The 21977-nt window shown below is 40.8% G+C and overlaps 1 protein-coding gene across 2 annotated transcripts; it reads right to left on the bottom strand.

Annotated features, from left to right (window-relative positions):
- Positions 1-40: 40 nt before the first annotated feature.
- LOC122415965 (neuroendocrine convertase 1-like) lies at positions 41-20334 on the bottom strand. 2 transcript variants are annotated; one of them, XM_043428578.1, is made up of 16 exons: positions 19985-20334; positions 19585-19765; positions 8374-8478; positions 7659-7886; positions 7312-7458; positions 7110-7176; positions 6385-6656; positions 5687-5899; positions 4739-4839; positions 4151-4216; positions 3244-3396; positions 2690-2865; positions 2034-2167; positions 1079-1210; positions 398-560; positions 41-251 (listed from the first exon to the last, which is right to left on the bottom strand). In XM_043428578.1, the coding sequence occupies exons 1-15, from the start codon at positions 19990-19992 to the stop codon at positions 420-422; spliced, it is 2124 nt and encodes a 707-aa protein (XP_043284513.1). In that variant the 5' UTR covers positions 19993-20334; the 3' UTR covers positions 41-251; positions 398-419. The 2 variants fall into 2 exon arrangements, with proteins under 2 accessions (XP_043284513.1, XP_043284514.1); XM_043428579.1 differs by lacking the exons at positions 41-251; positions 398-560 and having other exon boundaries at positions 1157-1250.
- Between the last annotated feature and the right edge of the window lie 1643 nt (positions 20335-21977).

The raw sequence follows: 21977 nt of genomic DNA, 5'->3' as shown, positions 1-21977 counted from the left end.
TCCGCCGAGAGTTGTATTCATAAAGTTGCTTTCATCATTCTCCATCAGTTTTAGTATAGTTTTTTTAAATTTATTTATTTATTATTTATTTATATCACAAAAAGCCAGTGTTGCAGGAAATCGAGTGGCTGCGAATGTGTATCCAGGCAGATCCAGTATTTGTGATTAAATTACGAAGAAAGAAAATGGATTTCGGAATGGTGCGTTGTGGGAAGTCTTTGGTCGTCGCGAGCTCGGTTATCCCTCGAGGACTGGAAATTTTGTAAATTACGAATGAATAAGTATGCGAATTCATGAATTTTCTGGAATGAATTTCGTCATGTTTCTATGAGTTCAAACTCATTTTCGTTTTATAACGATGATGAAATTCATTTTGCCGAATTGAAATCGTCCTCACGTTCATAAACGCCTGGTAAGATTTAACTTTCGAGTAAACGCGCGAGCCAGTCGTTGTCAAAGATTCCTCCAAGCTTCGGAACTTTCTGCACAAAATTTTCATCGCTGTCGCTCGTTTCCTTCCAGATTTTTCTGTCACTGTACTCTCGAGAATCCGGGTGGTTCTGCAATTCAACATTTTTCGAGTAACCGTTCTTATTTGCCCCTTTTCGCACGCGGGTTCCAACGTTTCTTATCGAACCTCGTATCGAGATGTCGATCATAACTATCGAACTTTCAATCGAACGATATTTTCACTCCGAAATGGAAGATGCCCGAATTTTCATGATCTTAATTTTTTCTGTTAACATTTTTTATATTTCGATTCGATCGAATAAATGGAAAAAAAACCTTTTGAGTTGCCCAATAGCAGTTGACAAAAATGATCATTTTTTCGTGCTTTACATAATCGTTCGAAATCTATTTTTTACATAATCAAATATTATATTATCGGTTGTGTCGATCGCAGTTCACGCTCCCTGCTATCGAATGTCATTTTTACTCCAAATTTGTACTAAAGATTTGGAATTTTGTAAAATTTCAATCGGTTCATAACTTTTTGAGAATTTTTTTTTCTATTTTAATATATCGATGAAAAAAACATTATCAAAATCCGATGAAAAAATTGGTTAATAGAAATTACCATTTTTCGTATCCTGTTGTATTCGTCGTTGTAAATTCTCGGACCATTTTCACGATATTTCGGTATCTGGTTTGTACCGTGAATTATTAAAGTTAGATCTTCTAAAGTTCCATTGTTGGTTTGGGGCCCAGCCTGAATTGAACCACAGCACAATTAGCACACTTTATACGCCCTGAAATGTTCGTTAAATAATTTTTTCGTTTCGCTCTCTTCTCACTCCCCTGCATTCTAATGGTAAATGACGTTAACGATCGAAGTTCCCCGATTAATTGGGCTCTCAATTATTTGACGTAATTTGATTCAACGCCGAACAATTTGGAACTCTCTATTCATTCCTGGCTTTATTTCTCGACGACGCATCGATCGCAAATTTCTTTGAGTGAATTTATTGCTCAATTGATTTATAACCACGTCGGAAAACAATCGCCGAATTATCAAGCCAATGATAAATAATTAGAGTTCGTTCAATTGAAACGTGCAAATTTATCCACAAAAAAGCTATAAAATCAAAAGAAAATTTCGTCGATCAAAAGTTGATTTTGTTTCGGCTGTAAAACGATTTCACTTATTGAAAGCTTGAAAATCCTTGGAATTGGTTCATCGAGTTGTAGCTCCATAAAGGGCTCGAGGATTGAAAGTGTTCCAATTTTATAAAAAATGTGCCAATTAATCGTTGGAATCGAGTTCCAATGAATGATTTTCAAAATAATTTTTCAATCAATAACAATCCTACTGATTGTCGAACAAATTTGAAACAATTTGGAACAAAAAATAATGTTGTTCTAGCAAATGTAAATAATTTCGAACAATTTACTTTTCAAGGTGAGTAAAGGGTAGTTTTATATTCCGAATTCATGAAGATTCTTAGAGCAGTTTGTTCCTTAATTGAATTAATTGAAATCCGTACTCCTTTGAAGAATATCTCAGTGAAATCGCAGTCTATTGAGAAACTCACCTGATCCGTAATTTCCAGTGTCCAAGTTCCTCGAGGATTTTCGCCCCAAGTGGCAACCGACATAAATTTCCACTTGGTGAAACCCTCTTTCGAATCGTCCAATCGTCTTGGATTCAGTACCGTCGTCTTCGTTCCTTCAGGGGATAAAAAATCGTTTCTAGAGAAAACTTGGACAGAGAATGTCACGCGGAAAAGAGAAAGGAACGAGCGAATGGAAAGGGAAAAAGAAAATGTTCGTAAGCTCCATAATCCGGGAATTTAATGGCGGATTATTCGATCAAATTAAGAAAACATTCTATTTAATAATAAAACAGTTCAGTTACAAAATATTCAAAACAATAAATGAATTCTCAATATCATCAAGTAGTTATGAAAACCAAAAGTTTTTTCTGAATTTTTGTGGAAAAAAATAACCGAATAAGCCAGCTCCAATTATTTCAATACCACAATTAATTTTCCAATCCAAACTGTTCGTGAGTGAGAACATTATTCCAGGTCAACGACATAAGAAAGAGTCGAAGAAAAGCTCTTTCATTTCATACAACGTTCTGCACCCCTCCCCGTAAGCAAATGAGAGAAGAGAGAAGGAAAAAGGAAACTCATAGAAAAATGAAAATGGAGGAAGATCGTAGAAAAAGAGAGACGGCATAATGTACCCGAAGGTGATGTCAGGTGCATCTCGAGTGCACCACGGCGCGTGTACTTGATGCTCGTCTCTATTTGCACGTGCTCCAAAAAGAAAACTGCCGCCTCGACTGCTTCTTCTACGTGACATCCATCGACGTCGAATCTCACGATTCTCGTATTTCCATAGCCGAGACTCTTGTTAATTCTGAGATAGCATAAAGAAATAAAGCGTCTTGGATAGAGGAAAATAAATGGTGATTCTGATGGGAAATGTTAAAAAATCACTGAGGTTCTCGGTGGGAGGGCACTTTTTTCACCGTTTCATTTGCACAGATGATGAAATGAAAATAAAGGACGAGAAAGTGGTTGAACGAAAGCGTAGTTCAGAGAGTCGAAATTTTTAGTAATTTAATAATATTCGTTACGATCTTATGCGCAATTCCATTATAACTATTCCAACATAATTCTGCAATGTTAAGATCTGTTGAAACTTCTATTAGCAAAGGGTATTTGAGGAGCTCTAAAGTCTGGTGTAGTTCCATTTCCATGATCATACATGGAGCAAGCATAGAAGTCAACTCACATAGGTAATGGATTAAAGCGGCAAAATCGGCCCTCGGGAACGGTGGTCCAGTTTTGAGCGGTCGTAACTAAAGCATGTGCGTTCATGAGGCCAAAGCCGAATCGAGGATTGAACCAAAATCCAGCTGAATTTTTGAGCCAGCCAGGATTCTCTCTGAGTATTTTCGGAAAAAGTGTTGTTAGCTGTCATTGGTGGGACTGCAGGATTGAATTTAATCTTGGTAACTGTCGCAGCCTCAACGAGCCCACTAAAGTGTGTTTAAGCACGTTTCGCACTCCGTTAAATTTACAGAAGGTTATTTTTCGAGCATCGCATGTTTTTTTCTCTGAAACTTCTTCTCGCTACAACCAGGACGAAGTAAGCCACCGAAAACTCTCGCCACTTCAGTTCTCAGCGTCTTTTATTTTCCTCCGCGACCCCAATGCACGAGAATTAAAATTTGTTGATTGAAATTTCGTGACCCAGATTTTTTGCTCGTGCACTCAACGAACGAGTGCGTTTGTGTATATGTGCGGATGCAACGTACACTTGAAACATGTCAAAAGTGTCTTTCCTTATTCGTCTTCAACCGAGAGACATTGAAGATGTAGCGAGAGTTTAAAAACGCCGTGTACAGTTGAATGTACAGTAAAAGTACGGTCGAATGAAAGCTTCGGAAAGGCAACGACCCGGAAAAAGGACGAGACCAGGATTAACATTTTTTTTTATCACTTCGACTTTTCGGATTCTGTCGTTCAAGGTCGTAACGAGGCTTGGTAAAAACGCATAAAAAACCCGGATTGATTAAAGTCCTTCGGGAACAAAAAAGTTTTCGAAAAATCGTTTGAAACTAACAGAAAGGAGAACAATACAAATTTTTAAAAGTGGGCATTTTGTGGATGAAAAAAAAACGAATCAGCATGCGTACCTGAGAGGGCTGTACTCGGAGGTTTGAACGACCAGATGTTGAACGTCTCTCCAGGTGAGCTCTTTGCTTGTTGAAAAAGTAGAAAATGAAAAAAGCAGAGAAAAAAGTGAATATACCCATGAGGACATCGAGGTTTACCATTCCAGCTTTAATTGAACGAAGTTGCGTCAAAGTGTTTAAAGAATGAGTTAAAAGTGGATGAGAAATCGAAAGACAATTCAGTGAGCGTTATTTTGCTCCGCAATACGGACACGGAAAATTGTGCAGATGACATTAAGAGAGCGCAAAAGTAAAAGAAATGAAGAAAGAGAAGCAGTATGAGGTTGAAGAAACATATACAGAGGTCTAGCAGCGTTTTCCAAGATCGAAAAGCGAGTTTCTCTTTCCCCTTAGGGATGGTTTGTAAAGAGGTAGCTCTCGGGGATGAAAAGTAATCTTAGTTTGCTCGTAAAGTCAACGTGCCATGGACTAATGTGAATATCTATACTTTCACGTGTCCCAATATAAATATATGCAGGCGCATATGCATTTAGTTGGTTTTATTACGCTTTTCGTGCTTTTTTTTTTCGTCTTGCGTATACTGCTTACTTCACTTGAAGGGCCAAGGCAAATATACCGGCGGCTAATGGTGCCGAGGCCGAAGTTCCGGTATGGCGAGTTGTGCATTTGTTTCTCAGATCCGTCGTTGCCTTAATAAACAAAGTGTCGAAAAAAGAATTTTCAAGTGTACGATTAACCGAGCCTTTAAATCTCCGAACGAAAAAGTCAATTTTATTATATTATTGTTCAGCGCAAGACTCACACGTTAATTAAGGGGGGTCTATTCGGCTTTAAAAAGCCAAAAAAATCGATTGTTTTCGGGAATGCTTTTGGGATAGACGGAAATAACGAAGTAACAGCGATCTTTTCGGTATAGTTTCAAGGATATTTCAAGAGCACAAAAACATTGTTTTGACGTGAGAAGTACTAATTTGTACATGGTTTATGCTCACTCGGCTGTGTACGATATGGAGATCGTAATTATTGTCTGCAACGAAAATTCTAAATTTTTTTTCCATTTTTATATATTTTCCTTTCATATGAACCCATAAAAACCGGACAAAAATTGCGAAATTCTATATTTTTAAGCGAGTTTGATAAAAAAACGCTTCTAAAGAGCAAGAATATCACTTTAACTTGCTGTAAATATAGAATTTCACAATTTTTTCGGGTTTTTATAGGTTCGTATGGAAGGAAAGAATACGAAAATGGAAAAAAAATTAGAATTTTTGTTGCAGACAATAATTACGATCTCCACATTGCACGCAGCTGAGAAACTTGGACGATCGGACTCTGAACATAAACCATGTACAAATTAGTATTTCTCACATTAAAAAAGTGTTTTTGTACCTTGAAATATCCTTGAAACTACTAAAAAGTTCACCATGGGGAGCTATTTCCGTCTATCCTAAAAACATTCCCGAAAACAATCGATTTCTTTTTAAAGCAGAATTCCCCCTTGATGAATAAATTATTGCATAAATATAACCCACTCACAATCATCTGATCTTGATAAGCTCCGCTGCTGTAAGTCGTCGCTAATGTTGCTGGGCATCGTTCGCCGTACCAAGGGAATTTGCCAGTTTGACTCGCTGAACCCACTGCAATTGTGTAAATACTTCCTACATATCCGTCGCAACCGCAATCATCGTGCTTCGATCCACCGTTGCCGGATGCCCACACGTAGATATTTCCCTTGCCACCTCTGCCCTGTGTTCCCGAACAAAGCTCGCATCACTTGATAATAGGAAGAAAAGGCTCACGTGTGTTTCTTTCGCTTGGGTTTGTAAAAGCTCGATTGGAATTCCAAGCTAACGTTAAGCGAAAAAAGCGCTGGGTCAATGTGACTCGAACTATCGAAGTCGATTAATCAGCGCGAGTTTGATTAATGAGGCTCACACTTTTGTGGGTGACTTGATCAAACAATGGCGATTCGACAGTTAGTGGTCTGGGTCGATTCCCAGGAAAATATTCCTGAAAAGATTTTCTCCTTCTTTGTTGTTCCGTATCGAACGAAATTACATGATGTTCTGGAAATTGTGGAGTTTTTTGTTCACGAAATCACTCAATAGCGTGGCTCGCCAGAGTAAATACGAGCGATGGGGATGAACGAATTGGGGAAAAAAACGGCAAGATGAAAGCGAAAGGAAGGGAGAGAAAAGGGAAAATAAAAAGTGGAATTAGAGTGAACCAACCTCGACGATTCCCCGCTTCAATGCCTCCGTAGCAAGCCTTCCCGGTGATTCTAAACTTTTTCCATCGTCCGCTGGACCCCAAGAAGCCGTGTAAATATCGACGAGCTCTTGCTTATAGCCGAGCGCCTCACCCTCAACCCGATCGTTCACAATGCCATCCAGTAGCTTTATCCCACCTATACTCGCCTCGAAGGCAACCCCGACTCCACACTTCCGATTGTTGGCCTCCATTGCTATTTCACCCGCACATCTCGTCCCGTGACCGTTGGTCCCTTTGAAAATTTAATCCTTATAACAATCTTGAATCTCGTGAGGCTTGTGCTAAAAATTTATTCGAATACGAAAAATGTTATATTCCCATGCACATTTTATGCCAAATGCAGCATCACAAATTTATGTGTGGAATGAAATGTGCCAGATGTCACTCAAGAAATTCTTACACGAAGATAAAAAAATGAAATTCCCCTTGGACCTCGGAGATGAAAGCGTTTTTAATAATAAAATTCATCCGACTTGTGTCATCTAGATTTTATCAGAAAGTTTACGATCTTTTAGGACGCTCGCGCCGTAAAAAGTTTGACGTTTGAAAATTCTCGTGAGGCTGATTTTACAGGATCAATTTTGTTGATTGGATTTTTCTATTTGGTCTATTAGTATCGTTGAAAATAATTTCTCTTGGGAATACGCGAATGACTTTAAAAGGAAAGGTTCAGGTAAGGAAATACCTGAAGATTCATAACGGGGAATCGGATCATTGTCAGCGTTGTTGACGTCGTAACTTATTTCCGGATCCTGTAAATTCGTAAAACATTATAAATACGATTTGTCGACTCAAAGTTCCGCATTGCTACGTCATCTGTGAGCATAGAAGGAAATAAATAATTGATGCCACCGCGATCAGTTTCGTGTCTGGTCGCAGAAACGCACGTAATTTGAACGAAGATCCTGATGAGTGTGCTCGAGACCATCATCCAGTACAGCGATTCTTATCCCGCGTCCGGTTACCCCAAGTCGATAAACAGGAATAACGTTCAAATCGAGTTTTGGAAGTGCTTTGACGGTTCGTGTGTCTTGCTTGAATCAGAGGGTAAGAGAGCAGATATTATTGGAAAATTTGTAACATTGGCACAGATGTCGTTCTGCGGGGAAAGCGAAGTGACTATTTTATCGACGAATGGTAAGGGGACGAAAATCAAAGCGATCAATATTGTGAGTTTTTTTCTCTTTTCGATTAGTTTAACTGTTGAGAGGGGAAAATAGTTTTTCTGCTTTACCAGGTACCACTCTTCGGCCCAGAGCTCATCATTGAACATAGTGGCGACATCTAATCCGCCATCGACTTCTCTATTCCATTTCCGACTCATCAGTAGCCTAGAACTTGATTCCATGCTATCAAACAAACGTTTTTCTCTCACGAGAGGCTTCTCCGAATCCGATAAATTCGTTGCAACGTAATCTCGCTTATGACGCTCGAAGATTCTTTGCTGATCCGCCCAAAGGATCTGTGAACCAGACATTTTCGATCAGCCCTCGGGTCCTTTTGTCATTTTTTAACAGCAGCTCATCCTGAACGAATAATTACAGCGTTGAATTTGAAATTTGAAAGAATTCAATTAAGCAGGATCGCTATACATTTTATCAGATGTCAGATGAATTTGTTCATCAAAGAACTTGAAGATCGTGCTTCAATCCGCTTAGCGTCGATGACCAATGTTTAGAGGAACTCGATCAAGGTGCCAATTTTAAGCCCGAGGAAAAGTTGCGATTTCGCAAATAATCGAATGTGGAGGAGACTTTAAAATTGGCTTATTACGAGATGAATGAAGAGTTTAATGAAAAGCTGGTGTGTCCAGGATGATTTTTTCTCTCATTATAAACTTTTTTCAACAACATAAAGCATGAATGCTGAAAAGTACGCCAGGAATGTGGTGAATTAAAATTTCCCGTTAAAGATCGTTGCATCTTGTTAAGAAAAAGTTGAAAACCTACCTCAGGATGGGAATCGAGGTTCTTGTCAAATCTGGTATTGCCTCGTTTCCTTTGGCGCCGTTGATCGATTTTGTGCCACAGATACGTATCTTGGAATCCGAGAACCTGAACAGTGTAATAAAAGTGTCATGATTCAAGATCGGTGATTCTCAGAAACCTAAAAAAAACTATGCAATCGATGAAAAAAACAGAAAAATAATCAAATAATACTCTTGGGATGAGATCGGGCGAGTGCACAAAGCCCGGTAAATATGAGAAAAGTAATCTAATCGATGGAAGATTATACACGAAGGAGCTCGAGGTAAAGGGAACATCATAAGACTTTGGACAGTTGATGACGTCATCAGTTTGGAATATAACAAGGGTAGGATGAGTTTAAGGGTTCATAGTGGAAGAGGGGTGATGACGCTCCAATTTCCGGATTCCCTGGAGGGGAAGTTCGTATCAGGAAAGCACGAGAGGTCGGTTGGTGTCACGACCGTCTGAATAGTCCCTCATATACCACCCAAAAGTCACATTCCAAGCGTGCTCGGAGTTCATTGGGTGACATTATCATTATTATGAAGATAGAGAGAGCCAGAGGGATAGAGGAAGGTATGTCATGTCCGATCGCGTAGGGTCACGTGCCGGTCGCAAGAACACCATATGGTTTTTGTAAGGTATCCCTGGCGGATACGTACGAGGATCGGTGACCGGTTGGCTCGACCCGATTCGCTGGAATGGTCCGATGGGCGTGGGCGAATACAGATCCTAACAAAAGGGCGAAAGAAAAAGGGGGCACATCGCTCGGTGGTTATAGAGTGCATGCGACACAGCGTTCGGCTGAGCTTGGTGTAGCTAATCTATATTTATATACCTGTGAAGTAACACGATCCATGTGGCCCGCCCAACTCTGATCTGCTCATCGTTCTCTTCGCCTCATTCACCTCCTTATTCATTTGTGCTGCGTTCCCTTCCCAAGACTCCTGTTCTTGGTTACGTAAGAGGATGCTTATTTTACCTTAAACAGCTAGTTCTACCGAGGGTAATGAGAAAGCAACAGAGTTCCATCAGGTTCCATGGGACTTGATGCAATGATGCATACAAAAATAATCCACCCGTTAATTCGTTCGTGGAGATCCAAGCAGTCAACGAAGAGACGCTCAAGTCGTAATCCACCTACGGTTTCTCGTAACTCAGTCGACTCTGCTCCTTCTCGTCTGTCCCCAATCGTTGCCAGAGCACGTTTTCCTCAATCTATCTCTCATCATTATTTTAGTCTGCATCATTCAAGGCGAATGATGGGGATCAGGAGCATACACATTTGCATATAAATGACCGAGTATACAATATCCGCAACTAGATATCCGGCCAGAAATAACCGCACTTTGTCTCACGGATTTCCGTGTATACGCTCGGCAAGCCCACGCGCGCAGTTGTCTCGGAGGTGCCGTAGAACGTTGAGCCAGAGTCAGCAGACTGATCTCCGGCCACTGGATCTCCGAGACGTTCAACGAGAATGGAATACGTGTGTGTGCGCGCGTGTAAGTTCGCTCCATGCGAAGAGAGCTTCCTTATATACATTCCGAGATGAAGCGCAGGAGGGTTGTTCCGTTTGTGACTAGATTTGTCTGAGGCACACGAGAAAAGCTAGTCGTTGACTCGCACGCGGCCGCGCTGCGAAGGGTACCCTCGTGGATATGTGCTTTATGCTGTCATATACGTGCAGACTACTTTCGCCTGTGTACATATGTGCCCAATATACATAGGTTATATTCTTGAAGCTTAGCCTCTACAACGAGTTATATATCACACGTCAGAATAAAGTAAACGTCTGTGCTGTCGTTTCAATCACGTTTTTGAAGACCTCCAAGCTTGGAACATTCATCACACGAATGTAGAGGACGAAGAGACTCTATTGGAGGCAGAGAAATACTCTGGTGAAGTTAACCGGTGCATGAATTTATGCCAGATATTTTCTTGGCGTCATCATCAAGATCATTGATATTTTCCAGACGCCTTCAACATTTTGTCTCCCCTTACTGTTTGCTCCTTTGGGGAGCGACTTGTTTCTTCGAGCAGTTTTCCTATGGACTAATCATCGAAATAGGTTTTTTGCTCTTCGGCATCTTCTATGAGTGCACCTCACTGACACTTACGCTTTGAGCCGAGGAAGAGCAATCTGCGAATAAGACGAATGACGCGGTGATCCTACGTCGTCTCTCGTTCCTCAATTATTCGTCGATCAGTCACTCAGCCCCGATTTTTTTGCCGCCCCGATTTCCTACACCGGGATCACTCTCCGGAGCGTTAAATAATGGAACACTATCGCGCGGAAGCTCTTTCGGATTATTTTCCTGCTTACTTAGTTTGTTCTTGGTTGAGAGTCTCGGGCTTGATCTGTTCAGGGGAGGAGACACTTGACATCGGAGAGACTCTTGCTTTGCCGGATGGTTTCGATGAATGCTTCGAGATGAAGGAAAACTCGCGGAGGCAAGATTCAGAAACATTGCTACACCCGGACGGAAAACCATGGCGGAAAGAGTCAGTCAGCGTGGAGCGCGCTTTTTACCCGTGCGCCATCTGTCGAAGGGATTGGTGAAGCTCAACGTAGAAAAGAGAGCCGCGGTAAGATGTCATTGTTTGGTGATCAGCGGACGATCCGTCTTATCGGTATTCAGATTGTGTCCTCGTAGGTGGCAGGTCCGTGGGGACGATGTGTTTACGTCGACGGGGAAGAGCAAAATGAGAATGGACCAAGATAGAAAGCCGCGGCGCAGAGAGGCAGAGCGAGACGCCTGGAAAATGGGTTGATGCCCCGGCGCCAGAGGAGAGAAGAAGAATGGGAAACGATCGAGCAAGGCGAAATTCTCGAGCGGGGTAGGAATGACTCGGAGGTGCTAGAGCATGTTCCAATACCAGAGAAGACTGCTGATTGGTTGCTTGTTGAAGCGAGCGCAAGTACGCAAGCGCAAAACGCTATTTTCGCAGTTCATTTGTTTTGATCGGATTCCCAACTGTCGTTCGCGTAATCTCTTGACTCTAAGCTCTCTCTGCGGGTGTCTCGTCAGTCTCCAATGAGAAGTCTTAAGGTCTATGCTGCTGGAATATCCGTTAGAACTCGCGAGCGCAGATGCCTGCTTGCTTCTCTTCATCTTCTTTTTCATAGTTGACTTCTCGCCATTGGCGTCCTTTTATCCTCTCATGTCCGTCTACCCGCTACTTGATTTTTAGTCTTCACTTCGACTTTGACGATTAAATGCTCCGGCGACTGGCCAATCCTCAGGATATTTGATGTCATTGATTTCCATGCTGTTGCACACCCTTGACTATCTTCCCTCGTCCCGCTCAAAGCTGATACTCCGCAGGCCACCAATTATTACTTTGACCCCCTTGACAATCTTCCGATCACAATGATCTCGAAACCATAATTAGTGTATTCGTTGCTCGAGATGAGAATTTATCGACAAAGGGGACCATGAGTAGAAACTACTCTTGAGAGAACTCTCTCGAAGTTTATTTGTCGAGGAGCAGCTTCCTGTTTCTTCTTTCAGAGATCTATACGGGTATAATCGTTACCCGATTCGTGCTATCACATTGTTGTTACTGACCTGCTGTGTTCCCTTTAAGGAGAAAGTTTCAAGCAGATTTCATCAATTTTCATCGATAAAGCTTCTGTCCTTATGGAACTTTAATTATTTCGATAGTCTCAAGTGTTTCGAGAATTTACGCCAAGTTCAAACTTCAATTGATGCTTCTACAACAATTGAGTTTTTAGAAATAACAGGGAGCATAATCAAGTCCAAAGTAGAGCAACGATTCTATTCAACTTTTGCCATTGTTGCTCTTTCGTTTAGAGACGGCTGTAGTTGAATGAATTTCGAATTTGAAAATGTGGTCGACTTCTGTTGAAACAGACGGACGAACAGTTAATTACCGAATCCGTCTTCCTCTTCCTTCCCCCCTTTTTCATCCCCTTCTGACTTCTTCCGGTCATTCTCTCTTCTCCTACCGCTTTTTGTACTCTCCTTCTCCCGAGTTCTCGAAGCACAGCTTAATTATGTGAAATAATTACGCGTCCTACAAAATATACGTTGAGGGTAAGCCCACGCATTGCGCAACGTGGATTGCGGTTAGCCGCACAGGCCTTCGGGGCCACCTAACAAAACCAGCAACACCGCTATCCAGTGCAGTCGCATTCCCAGGTTGCAGCTGCAATTGCATCGGCTTCGGAGCATGCGCCAACGCATATTTATACACACACTTGCCTCTCTAATACTCGTGCTCTTCCCTGAGCTTGCTACACAATTGGAATTGTTCGTAACCAAAGTCTTGATGATTTATTTCTCTCTCACGTAAAATCCTCTCTCGGAACATCTACCAAGTTTTCTAGTTCCAGGTCGTTGCGGCTCTCGACGAAAATTGTGCGAAAGGTACAAAATTTATTTTATTTTTCAAATAAAACTAACCAAATGTTTCATGCAGTTTCCAAACGCTCAGAAATTTCTTTTTTTCGTTAATTTCATTGGGGAATCAGATTCTCGGAGGAATTCCGACCCATTCTACCAAAAATAATTGACAAATATTTCATACAATATTTTCTATCGTCATGAATGTGGCGAAATTCTATTTGGTCTTCGATTTTTTTCAATGTTCAATGTTCTCTTCACTACTTCTCGTCCAGCAACTGCAGAAATTAGCAGAATATCGTAAAGTCATTGCGACAATAATTTTTTTATTTTCCTAGCCCCGGAGCTGCAATAGGAGAAAAAAAATTGAAGAGCCGTTGACTAATCAACACAAGTATGGGCACTTGGGCTCGTGAGTGAGGAATGTTTACAAAGCTTCTTCGAGTACGTTTCATTAACTGAATGACTCCACGAGGCTTCTGTGACGTTCATTAACGTCGAAGGAAGACAAAAAAGTGCATTCATCCCCAGTGAATCTTGAAATAATTAACCTGAAGGGAGAAAACATTTTTTTTCCGCTAAAAAATTGTACAGAAACGTTTGGGAATATTCACTAAGAAGATTCACACACTCGGAGTGATTAATAGGACACTACATCTAATAATTCAAGAGACGATTGCAGCACGACAAAATCACAAGGTAAGTGTGAACTTTCGTACGATGTTCAACCTCCTCGTTTAAACGTCTCGTTGCCTCGCGATGTAACGATAATCGTAACGACGACGAGCAGACGACGTTTGCGACTGTAACGATCCTGCCGACATGGGACTTCAGCGATTATACGGAAGAACAGAACGAGGAAGAGGAGAGATGTGTCGAAGAAACTGTTACGACGATGAAGATCTCTGCATCCATCGGCTTTTCTCTTGACTCGTTTGCTGCTCTTACGACTTGTATTTTTACATGAATTACAATTCCAAATTTCTAGTATTTCCATACCTGAATATAGTCGGGGATGATTTTATTCGTGGATTTGAGAAACTTCATTAGTTTCTTACTATAAATAGAAATTGAGACTCGATTCGTTGGGCGAAAATCTAAGAAATTTTATGATGAAAATATTCACTGGAAAAGCTAAAAAATTTGCGATCATTTTCCCAACCGATTCGGAGGCTTTCGGTGTCATTGGATGTATCGATGTGCAATTTTAAAAAAATCTAGTTTCGACCAAACATTTACTTTTCATTAAGTAGTTTAAATGTCGAGTTATTTTAGAACGTTTTAATTGGCGATTCTGCCACAATAGGAATTAAATGCAACGAGGGATTTTCAACGTTTGTAAATGTCCGAGACGAGAAGTGGTCACATATATATAACCAGCTAAAGAAAGCACAAGGGAGCTCGGACTTGCGTTATACGGAAAGGACGAAGAGAAGTCCGAGCGTAACCGCCGTACGCTGCAACTAACCAAAATTTGTTCTTTGCCACGAAAAGCAGAGCTTCTCCATACGCTCGTAAGTTCAACGATGCAGACTATACTATTAGTTGTATAGTAGGTGTACCAGTTAAACAGTTACGTACTGCGACATCCTATAAAGTACAGTCGAGTCTCTCACACGTTTTTCGAATCAGCAGCAACTTTGGAAGCCCCCCAAGAAGGGAATTTTACGTGAAGCAAACTTTGACAAGCCTGAACCACTTTTCCTAAAATTCTAATGATTTGTTCCCGGATTTTTTCAACATCGATCTATCCCTGAAAATCCATGAAAATTCGACTTTGTTTAGAAAAAACGGGGTGTCGTTGAATTCGTTAAAAAATGAATGTACGAAGGGTGTAAAGACACAATTTTTGTGGTTGTTCAGGTGCGAAAGTAAACTCAATAAAATTTTTTAACCGAAATAAAGATGCAGGAAAAATTTGTTTCTTTTGATTTCTTGAAACTTATTGAAAATCGAAATGATCGATCGACACGAATGAAAGAGTTGTTGAAAAACTGTCATGCGTGATTTGGAGCACCTGCCAATTCCGAGGCAACGATGAGGATTGTTCCTCTACGTGTAGTAATTATGGCCACTGCAGACGGGCACGAGGAGAAATGCAAAGCTGGTGAAAGGTTGAAGTGAGAGACCGAGTCGATGCACAGGGGAACAACGAGGGAGAGAGCGATGGAAGTTTATGTTTAAAGCTCCTGAACGCAAGGCTAGGTTTTGGTTGCACGATAATCGTCTACAAGCTCGAGGCAAAAGTCCAACGTGTTGCCATTCCTGTCTTTTCCCTTTCCTCACTTTGTTCCTTCGTCTCAAATTCCTGCAACATCGTCTCACTCGTTTTATGCTCTCTTGGGTTTTCCACGCTCGTACGACATTGTAAACCTTGGTTTAAGGTCCGACCCCCTGTTCCATCGTTAACGTACCAAAATTGCATATACACGTGTACACATTGCTGACCATTTTCCACCACTGCAATCTTCCTTCCAGCTTTCACGCAGTAAATAAATTCATTTCATTAGTTGTTTTAATAAAAGTCAATTTTCAGTATGAAATTAATATCTTCAAACAATCATAACGAATGTCAGGAAATTTTCTACAGGAATTGATTGCACGGGGACGTTTTTTCTAAGCTTCAATCGTCGTCTGACTACTGCAAGTTTTATCTACTGTCAGAAACTTAAAACTCTCAGGGAAAACGTGGCTTTGAAGAAAAAAATGTTCTCTTGCTGGATAATAACTCGCTGTTTTTTTCTTCAGCTCTCATCCCCGGATGAGAGCAATTCATAAAGATGGAAAATAATGAATCTTTTCCAGTTCTTATTGCATTGGGAAGAGCTTATGACATTCATTCTCCTTTGTCGAAGCTCACTTGTTTGATGCTCTGTGTATTTGGCTCACTGTTCTCGGGCGTGGCCTTTAATGTGGGATGGAAGTCTCTGAGAAGCTCGAACAGCATGACGTATTAAAAAAGAGAAGTGAAAGAAGCGTTGTAACGAAATAGAAATCGTCGTTTCACTGACGTTCGTTAGCAAACACGATTTTTTGTGGAAAGAATGAATAAATAAAATGTGAATGTGAAAAGGAGTTTATGTGGAACTAAATAAATTCGAAATATACACAAAAGAGTAGGAAGATCCTTCGAGAAAGTTGTTCTTCGTGACGGAAGCATAATCCGCGCGATTTTCGTACCGCAGCGAATCGAAAACTCTTTCCGCATTTGTTAAATTTTTTATGCCTGCTTCATTCTCGCTTTTTATTTTCTCATGAATTCGTTTGGCAACGTCACCCTCATTGAGGCGCTCTGTGTCTGCTGTTTTTTCGCGTTTCCTCGTTGCGGGGCAAAATAATTGTTTTCACGTCACCCTTTTTCTCTCTCGCTCTCAGCTAGTAACACTCCCTTTTTCTTTGAGCTCCGAGACACCTTTGCGTAGCAAAGGGATCGTTAAAAACCGAGGGAAAACACGATTTCTTTTCCACAAGAGGGTGCGATACGGGCAAAAAAAACGAACGTCAAGGATGAGAGAAATATAAGCTTGTTTCGTTCCACGAACTCTCCGCTCTCGTGCTTTTTCTTGTTGTTTTAGGTACTCCTACGTTCGTTTTTCTCTCTTTACACACTGATTCACATTTCATCGTCGTACGTCATCGAGATATATTCGGCTCTGTACTGATTACACTCTTGCTCGCGAGGCTGTGTTCCAGCATATGCGCCTTGAGCTTATTTCCGGTGTGTTTGGCGAACACTTGAAAATATATTGACTCTTATCGGATTATCTTGCTGACCTCTCCTTTGCGCTCTCTGCTCTGACATTACGTACGTTACATTCACACGAGATGTTCGATGTTGAAAATTCCCTTTCGGTATTCTTCCCCCTCAATTTTTCCAGTTAATCATTAGTAAAATCTGTTAAATCACGTTCCTCCACGAGATTCCCTTCGTTTTCATCGAATGGAGTTCGTTACCGTCGTCGCTATCTTCACCACCGAGAATATTTTCATTTTCAATTATTCTATGACAACTTTATAGAAAATATTTGAATTTATAAATGTATTTTTTCGAGCTCCAACAATTCCGTATTTCCATTAGTATACGAAGAGACACTGCTGGTCGAAATATGTACAACGTAATAATTCAAGAGCGTGTTCTCTCGTGTGTCATTGGGGAGACAAGCTAATATAGCGAGGCTCTATACGGGTCCCCACGTTCGTACGTATCCAACAGTCTCGCGCTTCCCTTTTAAACTCCACTGCGAAAAGGATGAATCGAATAATCGGAAGAAACTAAAGCGCTGATTGAAATTCGCTCGTAGTAGGGAGTTCCACGTTTCCTGATACTCTCGATTTTCCTTCGAAAATAATGGCAATTGTTTCGAATCACCTCCTCGACACGACTCCAAATTTTTCAAGTGATAACAAACTTTCTGCTGCATAAAGAAAGCGACACGAATATTTGGAGCTGATACGAAATATATTCAAAAATAATCGTAACGTCGAAAATATTCAATAAAATTGAATGAAATTTTTTAAAATCAATAATTAAACGAACTTACCAAGTGAAATTCTATTATAATTGTACGTAGCGTCTCCTCCGAAAATCACTATTATCTAAGTGTTGAAAGAGTGCGCCAAAATAAGGAGTACATATCTTTTGATATTTTTTGAATTATTAAAAGTTAATACACTGACAATAGGGTATTTTACACCATGTAAAAAAATATATAAAAATCCATGATTATGATAGATTTCGTAAAAAGTGAACGAGAAACGTCAATATTTATTCATAAAAATGCAATGTAAATTTTATAATTCAATTTTTAAAATCGTCTTTTTTCAACTGTTTTTCAAATGTCGAAGACGCCATCCGCCATATTGGATTCAAACGTGACGTCACTCCGATAGCAAACAATCTAGATTCTTATTGTGCGCTCTGTGTTATTTTGAAATTTTACAAGTTATTATGCACGTTTGTGAACTTTTATCATTCATTCGATTAAAATCGCATTATGGAAAACGGTTTTGTGAAAGCAGATAGTACAAATCTACCAATGATAAATATGTTGATGGTGGCGATGAATCCACAATTTTCGTGGCATTTTTACACTTGTATTATTGCATTCAGGCACGAGACACCAATGGTATACCACTATAACTCATTATTTTTACAAATCTTATTACTTGCTCTTTCGCAATTGTATTGTTTACTAACGGAGTGACGTCGCAAACCGAAAAAACATGGCGGCTAGCGTTTCCGCGCGAAAATTGAAAATCATAAATAAATAATAGTTTTCAAGACAGTTTTCGGTCTTATAAAATTGAAATAAAAATTCTACTGGTTTATTACGATCACAGGATTATTTTAAAACAGTTTTCAAAAAAAGGTGTAATACCCTATCGGAGGAATGCGGATATAATAGTGACAGAAAAGAAAATATTTAGAGAGTACTACAAACCTTGTGGTCTAAGACGGGGCTGGTGTAAGGTACTACATAACAATGATCTAAAGGAGGAGGCCTGAAGTAAAATTCTTGAATCAACGATACAAAAACCGCAAATATTCTCACAGGATATCAAACATCATTAAATACGTCGATAGTGCGACGTATTCGAGACCGTTGGATGGCACAAGAATCGCGTGAAAACATAAACAAAGTTTAGTTCTAAGGGAATAGATAAATAAGATATTTCAGTCGTTTCACTTTCCAACGAGTTGGCCAATTTAACGATTGTGGCTGCGGGATGAGACGGTTGAACAAGAGAACCGATTTGGCTTGATAGTTCCACGTCCCTAGTATAAAATATACACTCCTACGTGTATAAAATGAAGATTGAGTGAGACACACACACACACACACACACACGCGCGCGCGCGCGCGCGCATACAAACAGTAAAATATGCACATATATTGTGACGATGCGCGACCTGCAGATAGAAAGTTATCGCCAACGAAGATATATAAATTAAGAAGGTACATAGGACGCGTATACATAGCAACGAATGTACCACGAGGAACGAGGCTTACTCGCGCGCGCACACACACACACACACACATACACACCATTCTCTACCCCAGAGTTCAGCTGGAATTGGGCGTTACAAAGTGACTAAGTTATTAAGAAGTTGTTCAAGTTTTAATCGCATCTCTCCCTGCCCGTTGGCCTCGCTTGGTCTCTTCCCATCCTTTCGTCCACAATATACCCCATTTCAAATCCACCCCCCCACCCCCAATTCCGCCTTTCGAGTTTTCACCCCACTATCCACAAGCTCACCGAGACTCTGTTGACAGAGTTATATTCTTGCCGAGTTTATCGAGACTTTGTGCACGTGTGGACCCGCGGGAGGGTGCACAGGAAGGAGTTTCTCCTAGCCTACAATTTCAGTGCCCCCTGCCCCGCCGCCCCGACCCGTTTACACTTTTCCGAAGCGCTCTTCGGGATAACTTTATTATTAGCTTGGATGAACTGGAATGGAATTTGCAGCGAAAAAGACAGCAAAAAACATGATAATAAGAAGAGTGCTTTCTCATTATATCGTGCGGGCTGCTCTTTTTTTCGATGTTAATATCCTGGATTGTTTTCTCTCTCTCTCTCTCTTTTTTTTTTTTTTTTTTTTCATTTATTCATAAATTCTTCAAATTTTCTCGAGCCAGTTGAAATTGAATGTTCTCCGTCAAACGGCGAGGATTGGGTCACTTTTATTCGGGGTTTTGAACAGAGCAGAAAATCCGGGAACGATTAATCTCATGTTTTTTTGGCCCTCCCAAACAATTATGCTTTCTGCTTAATTGTTCCTCCCTGCTTGCCTCCTCCTTATACGCTTCGTTTTAATACTTACTAATCCAAGATTTTTGTAGCCGTACTGGAGAGCCAGGAGGGAGGCGACCTGAGGTCCACCATCGATTCGAACCACCCATTCGTCTTGGTAAGAGTTCACTTCCACTGTGGAATTAGTTTCGTCGTCGGGCTTGCACAACGGGAGTAGAAAAAGACACAGACAAATCACGAGAAAATGCTTCCTGGAGATGAAAAATTTACGATTAAGAATTAGTCCGACGAAGATTAAAAGTATTCGAGTCTTTGTCGCATTGTCGCGAAGAGATGAACTTTGAAATGTTATTCTCATTTATTTTTTCCATTGAAAACGAGTCCCCCGAAATCGGTAGTTGAAAATTGCATTCTCTTGCGCTTATTTACTTCTAATTAAACATCATGAATAATAATATCTCACTGCTTACTTGGCCATTAGTCGATGATCGATTTTTTCACAAAAATCCAACTGTACTTTTAGATTAAATCGTATAACGAAGAAAAACAACGATTCCACTCTTCACATTGGTTTCTTAAGTTGGAAAAGGGTTTCACTTCTGTTCAACTCGGTTTATCTATCAAAGGCTTGTTTTTTTTTCTCTTTTCGTGAAATAATTAAAAAATTGGGTAAACCGGCTGGTCTGGTTTGATTCACCGTACTCGGTGACAGGTCTCGTCGGTGGTATCTCTCAGCTGCCTTTCGTCGCAGTGACAACTAGAAGTGTACGTGTACGGTAGAGCGAATGGAACGAGCCGAGAGGAAACAAGAACTCGGCAAGCTGACTATTGGATTCCAAGTGACAGGTGATCGAACGGTGCGTCGAACAATTAGTCCGGACGTTCTTTTTTCTCCGCTCCGTCTTTTTCCTCCCTTGTCCATCTTCCCTCTTCCCTCTTCCCTCTCTCTCTCTCTCGCTCTCTCTCTCTCTCTCTCTTTCTCCCTCTTTCACACTCGCTGTCCATCTCACCAGCGCGTTTTACCCCCGCTTCTTGCCATCTCCACAACCTCGGATGCTCTCAGAGTCAATGGAGGGGACAGAGCGAATTAACGATTGCGAATTCAGCCGAAGGGACTGGCGAGGTGAGAGCAAAGAGAGAGCGAGTGAGAGCGAAACAAATAAAGAAGAATACAAGAGACAAGGAGGCAGAGAGCGTGAGATAAACGAACGAAAAGATAAAGAGCGAACTAGGGATAGTCACCATGGCGAAGGAGAGATAGTGGGGAAGCGCTCGAAACGTATGCTCGGGTGTATTTCATGTATAATCCGCACCCCTGTGCTACAAAACCATTAATCTTTGGTAAGTAAGAACAAACGTAGGCTGAGCTGGACCAGGTTAAAAATAGAGAATGACCTTTATCGCTATCAACGACTTGGAAAAGCGGTCATTCTGTGTCTTTTTTAAAATGAACTATTTTACTGCATTTATAACTATATTCCCATGCGGAATTTCAAGCTACTTTTACAGCTTTTCTCAACTTCTTGCTCGAAAGATGACGGTCATTGGAGCGGGCTCAGTTTCATATCGAGTGGAACGAATAAAAACCAAATCCCTTCATCGTCACTCGAGTCGAAGCATATTCCGAACGTTAAACATTCGGAAACAATTTTCATAAATACCGTTCCGAGTGCTTTTGTTGGAATAACACAAATCGATTTTTCGAACTGGAATGCATGCTCGACTTGCAAGCGTATTTGTGGAGCTAGATGAGAAACATGCTTTCCTATACGGATCATGGATTCGAAGAGAAGTAGTCACGTGGATCGACACGGAAATCAGAAATTTCACCACTTGAATCCCTAAAATCGCATTAGATTTCATCACAAACTATCATCTCTCACGTTCCCTCGTGTATAAGTTCGGAGCTCCGCTTGTGGGTAATGCGTGAGGATTTTCTTCGTTAGAAATTCCCCAAGCTGGTGCAGCTCCAACTCCTCGAGCTCTTTCTCCTTCTCTCATCCGCGATCTGTCCTGCTCCCATACGGCCAATGAAATTGAAGGACCCTGATGGGAAAACTGATGGCTCATATCGTTTGTGAATATATACGAAAAGAAGAGATTCCGATGGAAAATTCAGTCACAGTCTGCACGATTGACGGGGTGATCGATGATGCCCGAAGACTAACCTTATAATGTCACGGAGAACTTCCATTTCCTCGTTTCAAAGAAAGTCTCTGATATTTACGTGCGTTTATATCGCACGAGGGGGAGCGAAATTCTATCATATAAGTATATTTACAGTGGCCATGGAAACACTTGCTTGGGGTTGGGAGAAAAGGGGAGGCCTCGTCGACGCGAAACAGAAATGATGGTCACCTGAGAAAAAATTCATTGATGCGACTCGGCTATTTGTAACGAGGGAAAAAATTTCGACAAGATTCCTCAATAAGTTTTCTTCAGTCCTCCTGAAATTTGAACTTC

Source organism: Venturia canescens, chromosome 9 (assembly GCF_019457755.1).
Source record: "Venturia canescens isolate UGA chromosome 9, ASM1945775v1, whole genome shotgun sequence".
NCBI lineage: Eukaryota > Metazoa > Arthropoda > Insecta > Hymenoptera > Ichneumonidae > Venturia > Venturia canescens.
The sequence above is the reverse complement of the archived record's forward strand: the minus strand, read 5'-3'. Positions and strand labels throughout refer to the sequence as shown.